The sequence below is a fragment of the Sorghum bicolor genome, chromosome 1 (assembly GCF_000003195.3).
Source record: "Sorghum bicolor cultivar BTx623 chromosome 1, Sorghum_bicolor_NCBIv3, whole genome shotgun sequence".
Taxonomy (NCBI): Eukaryota; Viridiplantae; Streptophyta; class Magnoliopsida; order Poales; family Poaceae; genus Sorghum; species Sorghum bicolor.
In genome coordinates, this window is record NC_012870.2 from 79,264,555 (window position 1) to 79,278,188 (window position 13,634).

The window sequence follows — 13,634 nt, forward strand, 5'->3', positions numbered from 1 at the left end:
AAAATTCCTCGTTTTCTATGGTAAGTTTGAATCGAATCAAAATTGAAATCGAAAACAAAAATACCTCAGATTAGAAAATATCGTGGTATTTTTCTACTCAAAATTCTTCCTTTTCCTCTCTGTATCTTACCTATATATATATATTAAAGGTTCTTGTCTTACTTGATCTCACAGATTGCGTGCTGCTTTGGAGGACGAACGGCAAGAAGCCACCAACTTGGCACCAAAATCGTTGTGATCTTCCTCATCGTGCCGCTGAGATCAAGTGCACACTCATCGGCCAGGTATTTAATTGTGTACTCCCACATAACCATGGATTGCTGCGATCCATGTGATTGAAAAATAGAGGGGATCTATTTTCAGAAACTCTTCTTGCCTGTTTGATGATGTTGAGAGAGTATTGCTGATTTCTTATAGCTGCTGATTCTCAATGAAGCTAAGGTAGTGCAATTGAGTTATGTTTGTTGATTAAAATTTTTTGGCTGTTTTTTAATAGAAAAAATGGATCATAATGTTGGGTCAAGCAATGATGAGAATTCTGATGTTCGACCCTTAAAGAAAGCAAAGATGAGTGAAGAAAGATGAAAAGATAATGGCATCGCCAACCAGAGAGACATTGTCTTCATATTCTGAATTGATAGATAAGCAAGTGAGAGAAGAAAAACTTCCATTGGATGATGAACATAATAATAAAAAGATAAAATTTCAGCCTCAAATTACTAAAGAGGCAAAATTTCAGCCAAATTTTTTGTCGGGACTAGATCGGGAAGGTGGATTGGGGGAGAGGAGCCAGATGGGTGCAGAGGACGTGAGGATGCGATGCGGGTGCGTCGCGAGCCCGTTGACAGGTGTGTCTGTGCGTGCGTGGTTTTGCACGGTGCCAGACATGGTGCCGTTCCTGAAGATCTTTTTCCATCCACAAGCAAATAAGTTTAGCTTTTGATGACATTAATATTAATATTAACTTTTGGTATACATATATCGTGGTTATAAAAATTGCTAATTTCTTTCTCCCGTTGCAACGCACGGGCACTTTTCCTAGTTATTTAAAACAAGTTATGTTGCAGTCTATGATTTTATTTTTTGTACTTGTTTATTTCTTCTACTAACGTGGAGCTACTTTTTAGCTACATCCTTATTTGCTGCCTTTGGTTTCCTTCTCTATGGAGGGAGGTAACTTATTCCTTGATATATCATGGTTCTTTAACAAATGAGAACTACTCTATTTGCCATCGGTTGAAACTACAGTATTATGGTTGCACTGCTACTACAGAAAACAATAACTCAGCATGCACACTAGTGTTAAGAGCAAGAGATTTTCAGTATACTTTGCCCCTTGATTTCTGCAACTTTAGGTTGTTCGAAAAGTAAAAAATCCCCATACACTAAATATGTGCATAAATTGAGGCCATGCTAACATCCCGTATTTTTCTGTTATCTTGAAATATTGTGCTGATCCTTTTGAGTTTTGATAACAGTAAGAGTTAGTTATAATAATGTGGGTATCCTTGTATAGGTTATTCCTGATGTTGCAGCGTTTCCCTGTTGAGTCAAAAGGTCGTCGGAAAAAGTTGAATGAGGTATTTTGCTATCCGTTGCCTTCCGCTATAGAATATGTCTTGATGACTTGTTTGTTTAACATTAAATACATTTCTCCCTTCTACGCAGGTTGGCTATGTGACCGCCATTTGCTTTGGTTGCTTCTTGACCAGATGCATAATGGTAAATCCTATGTAGTACCAATTTGGTTCTGAAATAATTCCAGTAATAGTTAGCATGTCTATATTGCAGATGTGCTTAAGTGCATTTAATAAAGATGCTGATCTTGATGTTCTGAACCATCCAATCCTGAACTTCTTTTACTACTTGGTATGTTTTTTTCATTCAAATAAATTGTTTGTGCAGGTTTAGAGTTAATAGTTTCTCAGGTGCATCTTTGAACTTACTTTGTGATATCAATTAGATCTCTTATGTATGATCTGTCGTTGCACTTGCTGATATTCTTTTCTGCTGGTGTCCGCTGTGTCTTGTGCAGCTGGTTGAGATTGTACCCTTGTCTTTGGTGTTGTTCATCTTACGGAAACTGCCGCCAAAACGTGGGATTGCACAGTACCATCCAATACATTAGTCAGGATTCCGAAATGTGCATGGTCCATTGCTAACAGTTCCATCCAATTGCCAACTACAACAAGGCAAATGTGAGTTTTTTAGATGAAGGATGAGACACCATATACCTTTCTTTGTAGGTTAATAGCTTTCATACGAAGTAGGTCTGGCAAATATAGCTTGTTAAAAATGTAACCTCACGGTTTGTTGTAATCCCAATTCCCAACAACTGTCACCAATACAACCTATTTCTTGAATTGAGGTTTCCGGTTGTAAACTTCAGAACAGAAGACAACACTGAGAATTGTTTGTGATTGAGAAAGTGTGTGATAGGATCATAAGATTGGCTATTTCAGAAGAGTCGGTGCTGTACGGGTATTATAGCAACAAACTCATGAACCTGAATGCTAGGGGCCTTTAGTTTCTTAGCCCACTTGGTCGTTCTGCTCTAAGTTTCTGTGAGGTAGCCTTAGAAAAATGGGACGTTGTGGTGGTGTGTGTGAGTGTGTTTGGGTCTATGTAGGACTCATTTTTCTTTTACTAATACAATGATATGCAGCTCTCCTGCGTATTCGAGAAAAAAAAAAAGATGTTGATCCACTTTTTCTTTTCTTTATTTTTCCAATAGACAACATAACGCAAAGTTTGTGGTGTAGGACTAGTTTAAGACCTTTAGAAAACCATCTCCTGAACTTCAGCTGTGAATGGTTTGAAGCACAAACCATGCATGAACCTGCAGCTGGTCGTGAGCTGGAAACTTGCGAGACACTCGGGGGTGCGGGAGAGAAGAACTCATCAACTGAAAGACGTTTGCTTATTACAGTACACATAAAAGCGCACACCTGTCTGCTGATCAGTCAGCTTGACAGCATGTACCAGATCACAAGACGAGGGGAACGGAGTGACACAGCCAACCTCCATTCCCGACTAGACCTGCTCAGCTCAGAGACTTGTGCTACTCTGGCAGTTGGCATTGCATTATTCTTGTCCGTCCGAGTCCGACCCAACAGGAATAATGGCCAACAGCCATTCCCAAGCCGGGCACCTACGTCCGGCGAGCAAACCACGCATGCAATTTCTATGGCACAGCCACAGCTCCTGGTGAGAGTGTCAGACATGACCACCCACGAGCCTGATCTGAACGAAAGAATTCGATCGGGCTACCATTTGAAGCGTGTCAGGTCAGGCAGTGCTGGGTTGGGCGGCGGCAGGAATTGGGGTCGAGGGGCCCCGAAATGATTGCCACGACGACCGGGCCCGGCCGGGCGGGAGCGGGAACACGAGCTGGTGTCGTCTGCACGTCCGTGCGCGGACGCCCGCGGACCGACAAATTGAGGCTGCGCTTTTTCGCGTCCTGCAGTGCAGCGGCGGGCGGCCAGTCGGCCACCCCCAAGCCGGAGTGGAGCGGAGGACCGGCGACTGGCGAGCCGGGCCGGGCCGGGAGATCACCGCCTCATCAAACGACTGAGAGGCCTTGTTTAGTACTTTAGTTACATCAAAAAAACTAAAAATTTTTCAAGATTCTTCGTCACATCGAATCATACGACACATACATAAAATATTAAATATAGATAAAAACAAAAATTAATTACACATCATAAAAGAAAAAAAATATCGAGTCAAATTTTTTTGTTTATTAAATAAGACCGACCCACGAGTATTGGCGGATCAGCTAGGTGGGTCTATTTCTTGTCTTTCCCTGTTTTTTTTTCTATTTTGTGTTGGACTTTTTCATCCGATGCATTAGCGGAGTCAAGCATTGAATTAGGTGTTGATCTTTCACGTCATAGGCCTTGTTTAGTTCAAAAATTTTTTTAAATTTTCCGTCACATCGAATCTTTGGACGCATGCATGAAGCACTAAATATAGTTAAAAATAAAAACTAATTATATAGTTCACTTGTAATTTGTGAGACGAATCTTTAGAGCCTAATTAGTCTATAATTAGATAATATTTATCAAATACATACGAAAGTACTACGATGCCCATTTTATAAATAAATTGAAACTAAACAAGGCCATAGCATCTTCCATCCACACCCACCAAAACTAAGGAAACCACACAAATTTGGCCATACCCAGAGAGACAAAGGAACGGAGGGATAATTGTTGGATATGCCGTACGCGTACGACATACAGTAGGGTTCTGCTAAAATCCAGTACACCAGTAAACGTCCACAGAGAACCTGGCAAGGCATCCTATATATGTACAAATTTATTTAAAGCAGCGTAACAATGTTGGAGCAGTTGAAAGATCACCATCAACAAATGCTTTTGCGCTCCCGGGCGGCCGGATTTGGATGGAGATACATAGCGGATTAGCGGCTGGACACCTTCTTCTCATGAATTTACGTGTTGATCCGTTTATATATTTTGACTTGAATTCGTGCGGCATGGATCTCTCTCTTAGCCGGCGGTGTATGGCCTCATGCATTATCCTTATCCATGTTCTTTATCTTCCTTGATTGAAGGAGCATGTGCCATGCATACTGACCCCTAGCCTAGAAAATGGAACCTCCTGTTTTACACTTTTATTACTCCCTCCATTCCAAAATAAATGTTATTCTCCTGATGAGTCAAATACTTTTAACTTCGATCAAATATATAATAGAAAATATCAATATTTATAATATATAATTAGTACTCCCTCTGTCCCTAGAAGTTTAATTCCTAGAATCCGTGTCAGTCAATTTTTTTAAAGTTTGACCACATTTTATATAAAAAAGAGCATCTATGACATAAATTGAGTATCACTAGATAGATTGTTAGATCTATTTTCATAATAAACATTTTTAAAGATATAAATGTTTCTACTATTTTATACAAACCTAGTCCAACTTTAAAAAGAGTTTGCTAGTGCTGCTTATTTTGTCATGAAATAAAAGACATACAATTATTTCAAAATTAAAATTTTGTTATCTTTATCAACAAATAGTATAATTATATATATGAGATTTTATACTGTAAAGGTGGTTAAGTTGGATTTATTTATAGAACAATTTCCGATGATAAAACTTTTATTCACATAAATTAAATATATGTTATAGGAAACATTAGTGGTCAAAATGTGATCTTGAAGACCACACGAATCAAACTAATTTTTATATTTTAGGATGAAGTGAGTGCCAGTACTTCTGTCAATTTCAGACGATTGTGAGTTTTCTTTTTCTTTTTAACCAGCAGCACAGCTACCTCCGGCTCAGCTGGCTCATATAGAGTCTGTTTGGTTCTTCTTGCTAAATTTTAGCTATCTAAACTTTAGTCATTTTAGTAGCTAAAGTTTCAAACACACTGATTAAAAAAAAGCTAAAATAGTTTAATCCATTAGTCATCCAAGAGTAGCTAAAATAATTTTAATTAGCTAAAATTTAGCACGGTAACCAAACAGGGCCATATTAAGAGTATACTCCCACGATACGACGCGCAGGAAGGTAGGGTGCATGAGCCTTGCAGCTGATTGCACCTAGCGTCCTAGCTAATAATTTCTTCTCCTGTCATCAACCGCTAATTGGTTGGTGGTTATTCCTTTCCCCTGTTCGGTTGATGTGCCAACGAAGTGGATTGCCACAAATTACACGTATACCTAGCAAGTAGCTTCTAGTATAATCGAGCTGAGCAGCCAAGAATCAGATGTTGAGGTAGTATATAATTAATAATCTACACACACCTTACCGCTAGATCATTAGCATTCACGAGCATTACACTGTCAGCTAGCTGGTCAAAGTCGTCGATCGTATGCATATTGCATACCGTACGTTGCGTGATTGCATAGTTACACGAACCTAACCCACTAATCATGCTTGCTAGCTTGGGGACATCTTTGTCTGATGAGCAGCTTATTATATGCCTGTCTAAAGCTTATGTTTGCACTTGAAAGTTGAAATGAATGCATCCTCGTTGTCAACCCAACTCCAAAGGAATTCCCTTGAAAGGGAGGTGCTGGTCACCTGGAAACGGCATGCCTTTTGAGCATCAGCGAAGAACACAGCCAACCAGGACGCTGCTCTGTGTTCCCTGGATTCTTGCTTCCTTTTCATTCGCTTTTGTACTATATGTATATGTAGTGGCACACCACAGAAAAAAGCAATACTACATCACATATTGTTGGGCCTTGTTTAGTTCCCCTGAAAACCAAAAAGTTTTCAAGATTCCCCGTCACATCGAATCTTGTGACACATACATGAAACATTAAATATAGACGAAAATAAAAACTAATTACACAGTTTAGCTGTAAATCACGAGACGAATCTTTTGATCCTAGTTGGTCCATAATTGGATAATATTTGTCACAAACAAACGAAATGCTACAGTACCGAAATTTTTTCACTTTTCGGAACTAAACAAGGCCTTGGTACATAATGGTACACGCACTCAAGAGCCGACATGCATTGTTCTTCCCATCTGGGAAAAGACAGGCTGGGACACCTGAATTTCACATGAAGGAGCGTGTTCTATTCTGTCAATGAGAATGAATCAAGGGAATTCCAGGCTGATGCATGGAGGAACGATGGATCCTGTGATCTTTGCTCTCGCCACACTCACGAGCTGGCGGCAGGGCAGCATAATAATATATATAAATGACTGAATCTTTGCTTGCTTAGGCTCCGTTTGGTTTTAAATGTTAAAGTTTACCGTCGTCATATCAAATATTTAAACATATACATAGAGTACTAAATATACATTATTTACAAAACAAAAAAACCAGCTAGAGAGTAATTTGCAAAACAAATATTTTGAACTTAATTAGTCTATGATTGGACATTAATGGTCAAATAAAATAAAAATAGTATAATATATATTAAACTTTAACAACCTACACCAAACACATCGAGGGTGCATGATACAGTGATGATACTGACCAGAGCTCGAACCCAAAACGGCCGTCAAATGCCATGCAAGCATAGTATTCCGTACTACTCCCTCTATCTCAAATTGTAAGTCATTTTAAGAATTTTGGAGAATCAAAGCATTTTCATATTTGACCAAACTTATATAGAAAAATGCTAAGATTTATAACGTAAAATGAGTATATTATGAAAATATAATTAAGAAAGAATCTAATGATACTTAGTTGATATTATAATAATAATAATTTTATTATATAAATTTGGTTAAATTTAGAAAAGTTTGACTCTCCGAGATTCTTGGAACGAGAGTACTAGTCATGCGTGTGGCCCCTTCTGAACACTGTCTTGTGTCGTGTGGCTGCAACTTTTGGTCCTCCTGTCACGTCTCATCACGGTGTCATGTGTGTGGAGTCCTTTGCGGTTTGCCCACCACTCCAAATTTTCCGACCCTCTTTCGCAAATTTTCTTTGGATATTGTATTTTGATAATTATTATTTAATTATAAATTAATTAAATGTAAAAAATTTATCTCGTAAATTATAAACAAACAATATAATTAATTATTTTTATTTATATATAATACTTTATTTTACGAAAAATCTTGGAAATTCTTTAGCCATTGAGGAACTAATGTAGGCCTAAACGGACGGACGAGGAAGAGGAATTCATTTGCCCGTCGCTCGGACTCCAACCGTACGCTCCACACGTGCGCCTCCTGCCACACTGTAAAAGTTTCCAGATCCTGCTGTTTTTTTTTGTTCTTACAGTAAACCACGGTATCTTATTTTTTATAGCGTCAGGATCGGTTCAGTAAAATTTTGGACTCGTCTAAAAACCAAAAACTTTTCAAAATTTCCTGTCACGTCAAATCTTGCAGCATATACATGTAAATCACGAGATAAATTTTTTGAACCTAGTTAGTTTATGATTATAAAACGAAAATGCTATGGTATCGAAATCTAAAATTTTTTCAGAACTAAGGTCTTGTTTAGTTCCTAAAAAATTTTACAAAATTTTTCAGATTTCCTGTCACATCGAATCTTTAGACACATGCATGAAATATTAAATATAGATAAAAATAAAAATTAATTGCACAGTTTGGTCGAAATTGACGAGACGAATCTTTTAAGCCTAGTTAGTCCATAATTAAATAATATTTATCAAATACAAACGAAATAGCTACGGTGTCGATTTTACAAAATATTTTGGAACTAAACAAGACCTTCGGAAAAAAAGCAAGGAGAGATTTTGAAATTTGCACTCGGCAGTCTGCACTCTGCAGCAGCAGGAAGAGGCGACCGGATGCACGCTAGCAAACTTGGCGCTGTGCTACCACACTAACTTTACATAAGTGTAGCAAACTACAAAAGTATGGCTAGTAAATTAGTTGCCACACTTTACCATGTCTAAAGGAATCTTGACACACTTTTTAATTCTATGACATGTGGAGCCCAAAAGAATCATGTCTAAGCTTTGTTGTAAACTAAATATTTGCCAATTTGGTTAAACTTGCTTAAGTTAAAGTTTAGCAAATTGTGGCTAGCAACCAAGCCGAGGTGTGCTGTGTTTATAGATTTCAGATCGTCTGCTTCTGCAGCTGCGTGCAGACCGCGGCGCACGTAATTCTCTTGCTTGCTGCAGTGGCAAAGGTGAACGGCTCGAGATGGATGGAAATGGTTGCTGCGCACGTAATTCTCTTCTCTTCCCTACCTACGTCGAGACGATGGAGCAGATGCAATTACACCAAGGATAAACCTGCCAAAATTGCTGGTAGCACTGCCAAAAATTACGAAATGCGCCTCTCTTTTTTTTTTACTCTTTCTGATCTGGTGGAAGGATTATGATTGTCTTCTTCACAAAACAAAGAAAAATCTGAAGCTAAAATACTGAAAAACCGGAGCAGGTTCATCCATAACGGTCAAAAGTGCAAGATATGCAAATTCTTTTTCCCGGCCCCCCCTGATTATGTGCACGAGAGAAGAGGAAGTGAACGTTTGCGCCCATCCAAAGACGCAGCAACAGAGGAATAATTCTTTTGTCTCACGAAACAGTGGCGGAAGGATCCCAATCCCCAATCCAATCCAAGTATCCAACCAAACCTCTCCCCCAGCACCTGCAAGGCTGCAATCGCTAGCGCACAAGCTCCTGCCGCTAATCGCATTATTTTAATTATTAATTAATAAATCCCACCGCCACTACTAATCGCACTACCACTACTACAAGACTACCCGGTAAATGCAAAGATCGCAAGTCCACGGCCCGCCGGCCCCCCAATCCCCACCCTCCACTTCTGTCGCCTCGGCGGCCGGTATCTTCCAGTCCTCCTCCGCTTCGTCGTCCAGCCTCCCGCTCCACCGGGGCCTCGCCATTGATGGAGTACGAGCGCATCCATGAGCCGCTCCCGCGTCGTCAGGTGCCCGCCTCGCCGCGATCCCCGCCTCGATTCGCTCTCCGGGTGCTCCGTTTCTGGATCTTGTCTTGCTTTTGCTTGGGTGCTCCCCTCCTCCTCCTCCTCCTGATGTGCTTGCTCGTCTTGGGGGTTCGATTTGTTTTTACTTTCGCGACGTCTTGCTCGTCTTGGGTTCGTCGTGTTCTTGGACGAAAGGTTTGAGGCTTTCCGTAGTGTGTGTGTGTGTGCTGTTCGCGAGGTGACTTTTTAATGATGAGGTTCTCGGCCTCGGAAGAGAGGCGCGCCTGTCGTCGCTGAACTCGATGAGCGGTTCATTTTGGTTGGACAGGTTCACAGGTTGATTCCTTGCAGGGTTTTTTTTTTCTTTCTTCCCCATCCTTCTATTCTATCGAATTCGCCTGAAGCTTTGGTACTTGTGCGGCTAATTCGACGCGCATTTCGCCGAAAAGCTGCAGCTTTCTCATGCATCTGATGTTACTCGGCACTGTTCTTGTAAATTTTGTGGCGCTTTCTGTGCCGTAGCTTTCAATCGCTGGCGGGTTTAAGGATGGGATTGGGATGGGTCGGGTATTTCAGTGCACATTTCACTATAAAGCTGGGATCTTCTTGTCCCTTCCGTCGTTGTTTCAGCTTTCTTCAGTTCCAATTCAGTAGTTTGTCGGTTCAATTCGCCTTCTGTGCACCATTTCGATTCTTCCTCCGCTACATTTCACCCTTTCTCTCGCGGCGTCGCTGAACCGTTTCTTCTTTCACCCTGCTCTGCCACAGTCCGGCGGATTCTCTCCAGCTAAGCTACGAGCAATGCTTCGCGGGCTAGAGAAGCACCAGCGCAACAACGGCGAGGACACGTCGCCGGAGGCCAACGACTCCGGCGAGCTTGACGACCGGAGTAAGTCCACTCCTGACCAACCATCAAGCTGTTCATATATGATTCCACCTTTTACCATTTGCTGAGCACGAGTTTTCTGATACGTACTGAATACTCTGAATGCGTCGACAGGGAGCTTGGAATGCTCCACCTCCACCGAGATGTCGAGCAACAGCGGCCACAGGTCAAGAAACCGAGCCCCGGACGACGACAGCTTCGACTCGGAGAGCAGCTCATCGGGGCCGCCGACGGTCAAGAGGTCGACCGCGGTCGCCGCGTTACTGCCGCCCTTCTCTCGGCCAACCCCGTCCAAGTGGGACGACGCCGAGAAGTGGATTTCCAGCCCGACGTCAAACCGTACTGGCCGTGCGGGGCCTACCGCCGGAACTGTGCCAAAGAAGTCTGCATTGGCATTCCCTGAACATGGAGGCCGTCCACCAGCCGTTGCTAAGGTGGTCACGGATGTGCCTACCAACACTGGACCATTGGTTAAGAATTCAGATGGTAAGCATGAACTTTGCCATGCCATCGATTTTTTATTGTTTCAGCACATATAGAGTAGCGCAATACTACAAACATATAATGCAGTGATAAATATTGTACTTGCGAGGTCATATTTTTTATTAATGCCATTGGATTTCAGTTTCAGCCTGTTTGTGTGTCTGAACTTTGGAGTCCTAACTATAATTTGGTTATATTTTATAATGAAGTTTGATGAATTAAGAATTAAGGATTATCTAGAACATTTGGTTGCAAGTTTGAAGTGTTGGAGCGGGGTGAATTGGGGACAGGTAAAGTGTAGCATCATGAGTTGTCCGTGCAGAGAAGTCTGCCTTTGATGTTTAGCTGTTCTTTTCATCATGGCAGTTTCTCAGACCCTTAAAAAGTAACATGTATTTCATTTAACACACCTTAAATTTATAATAAATACATAAATGTGTCAGTCTAATATAGCTAAATCTGCCCACCAACTAAATGCTTTACTTATATATTTTCTTTTGGAAAATAACTAGCAGGATAAATGCACATTCAGATCAGGACATATTTCAGGCATACTGTGTCATTATCTTATTATATGTTAGCTGCTTGCACTTAGAACCTCACAGATATTTTTAGAATAAATTATCATCAGTGTGTTTCTATTTTCAGGTCTTGCCGATCCTGATTTACTTAAACCTGCACACAATGCTTCAATAGTTGACGAACCAGCACCTGCAGTTAGGTCTGTCTCTATGAGAGACATGGGAACAGAAATGACTCCAATTGCCAGCCAGGAGCCTTCCCGGACCGCGACTCCTATAATTGCATCTAGTCCAACTTCTTCTCGGACACCAACTCCACAACGCACCACAGAACTCAGTGTGAGTAATATAGATTCTAACAAAATGGAGATGTCTGAAGAGGAGCTACAAATAAGTACAAGACAGGAAATTATGGATCTTGGCGAAAGGTTAGGCAAGACAACTATAGCTGCATGGGCAAGCAAGGAAGAGAAAACTGCCGCACATTCCACGAGTACTACAGCCTATAAGGCTGTCGATATCAACAGGGAGAATCGAGCGGCAGATTGGCAGGAGGCAGAGAAGGCAAAGTATCTTGCAAGGTATATCTGACCCTAGTTTAGTTGTAATGTCATCATCTGTTCAGCTTGAGAATTACATTTAAAAACACATAAAGAAGGTTAATGCTTTCCATTGTAATAATATACAGGAACTAGTTTTAGGATCATCAATGGTATAGAACTGCAGAACATATGGAAGCTAGGCGAAACTGGAGGTTGCAGATTTATTGTTTCTCTGATCTTCAACATTATGCAGGTTTCAGATGGAGGAAGCAAAGATCCAAGCTTGGGAAAATCTCCAGAAAGCGAAAATTGAAGCTGAAATGAAAAGGATAGAGGTAAAACCTCCATTCTCTGCTACTCATCTCATGATATAGTGCCATAGATACATACTTTTCATTTGAAGCCTGTATGTATGCAATTTTCTATTTTAAGTAATTACTGAATCAAAAGAAAGCACCATCACTCCAAGCAACATCTGGACTATCCTGCGATAGGATTAAACTAGGAATATGAAGTGTTCCCTCCATTTTCTTTTTATAATGCCTATTAGGACTTTAAAATGTCTTTGAAAGCATACATTTGGCCATCGATTTCTCTTACAATGTTTTTCGAAAGGGCCAATTTCTCTTACAGTGTATCATCAGTTGCTGCAAAGTCAATATTGTAATAAAATAAATGTGCGATGCAAATCTATTGATACAACTTTTACATACTAAGCATGCATACAATTCAACTAATTGTTAGCCAAATTGTAGGAAGTTTGACAGTTTTAAATCATAAAACGTCCTATAAAAATGAAACCGTGGGAGTACCTCAAATCTAAGTTCAGTAATTTGATATTGTTTACCATTCTTGAGTTAGTATCCATAACATTCTTTTTCTGCTGCCTAGTGCGCACTGGTCTGGATGTCTGAATCATTACACTTCCGCGATCCAATGTTTTCTGTTGGTCATAGACATGTAACTCTTTTAGTTTGCCTGGCTTTTGGTTGCAAATTCCTCAGTGTTGGTTTCGGATTGCCTCTCGCAGTCCAGGACAACACTGATGCTGCCAATGTGCTATACTAACTGGTACTTTTATCCTTCCTCTTAATGAAACATGTGTCAAAGCACATTTGCGGAGAAAAGAAAAGCTCATGAATTCGATGTATATGTATTCGGAGAGAACTGAAGCTCAGATTGCAGAATCTGACAGAAGCTCCCTCTCCTCTGATTGCAGGCTAAGATAGAGCGAAAACGGGCGCGCGAGCAGGACAGGCTCGCGAGCAAGCTGGCCGCAGTAAGCCACCGAGCGGAGGCGAAGAGGGAGGCCGCGGAGGTGAGGAGGAACCAGGAAGCCGCGAGAACGGAGGAGCAGGCAGCCCAGATCCGAGAAACCGGGCATACGCCTTCCTCCTTCTCCTGCTGGTGCTGGTGCCTGTGATTCTCATTCCTTCTCTGAATCGCCAGCTCTAGTCACCCGCCTTGTAACATAGCATGATCCGTGTAATCTTTGGGCGTGGTAGAAAAATTGCTCACTGTACGACTCATAGTGTAGTGCCCTGATCTCACGGTATCTCGTCTTCTCAGGAAGGAATGCAGCAGTGTTTTCACTTTTCAGTTTTCACCACGAGGTAATTGTAGGCCATAGCCGCTGGCCCTCTGCACATGCCACCGGAAAAAAAAATAAAATCGTTGGAGAGAGTTGTCATGGACAAGCATGAACACCTATCGCGAATTCACGAAATGCAAGCATCAGGATTGCATGAATTTAGGAGCACCGGGATTGTGGCATGAATTTCAGAGCACCACCACCAAATGCTTACGACAGTGGTTCACGGCTGCCACCAAAACTGCTCCC

General features: G+C 41.2%; 2 protein-coding genes across 3 annotated transcripts; both read left to right on the forward strand.

Annotated features, from left to right (window-relative positions):
* On the forward strand, positions 2-2,464 carry LOC8085730 (tobamovirus multiplication protein 3). 2 transcript variants are annotated; one of them, XM_021451222.1, is made up of 8 exons: positions 2-20; positions 175-284; positions 497-848; positions 1,128-1,173; positions 1,517-1,580; positions 1,669-1,722; positions 1,792-1,869; positions 2,036-2,464. In XM_021451222.1, exons 3-8 carry the CDS (start codon positions 593-595, stop codon positions 2,126-2,128), a joined length of 591 nt encoding a protein of 196 aa, XP_021306897.1. In that variant the 5' UTR covers positions 2-20; positions 175-284; positions 497-592; the 3' UTR covers positions 2,129-2,464. The 2 variants fall into 2 exon arrangements, with proteins under 2 accessions (XP_021306897.1, XP_021306898.1); XM_021451223.1 differs by lacking the exon at positions 2-20 and having other exon boundaries at positions 762-848.
* On the forward strand, positions 9,062-13,400 carry LOC8085731 (mucin-5AC). Its single transcript, XM_002465928.2, has 6 exons — positions 9,062-9,365; positions 10,131-10,251; positions 10,363-10,734; positions 11,380-11,833; positions 12,048-12,129; positions 13,014-13,400. Exons 1-6 carry the CDS (start codon positions 9,324-9,326, stop codon positions 13,215-13,217), a joined length of 1,275 nt encoding a protein of 424 aa, XP_002465973.2. The 5' UTR covers positions 9,062-9,323; the 3' UTR covers positions 13,218-13,400.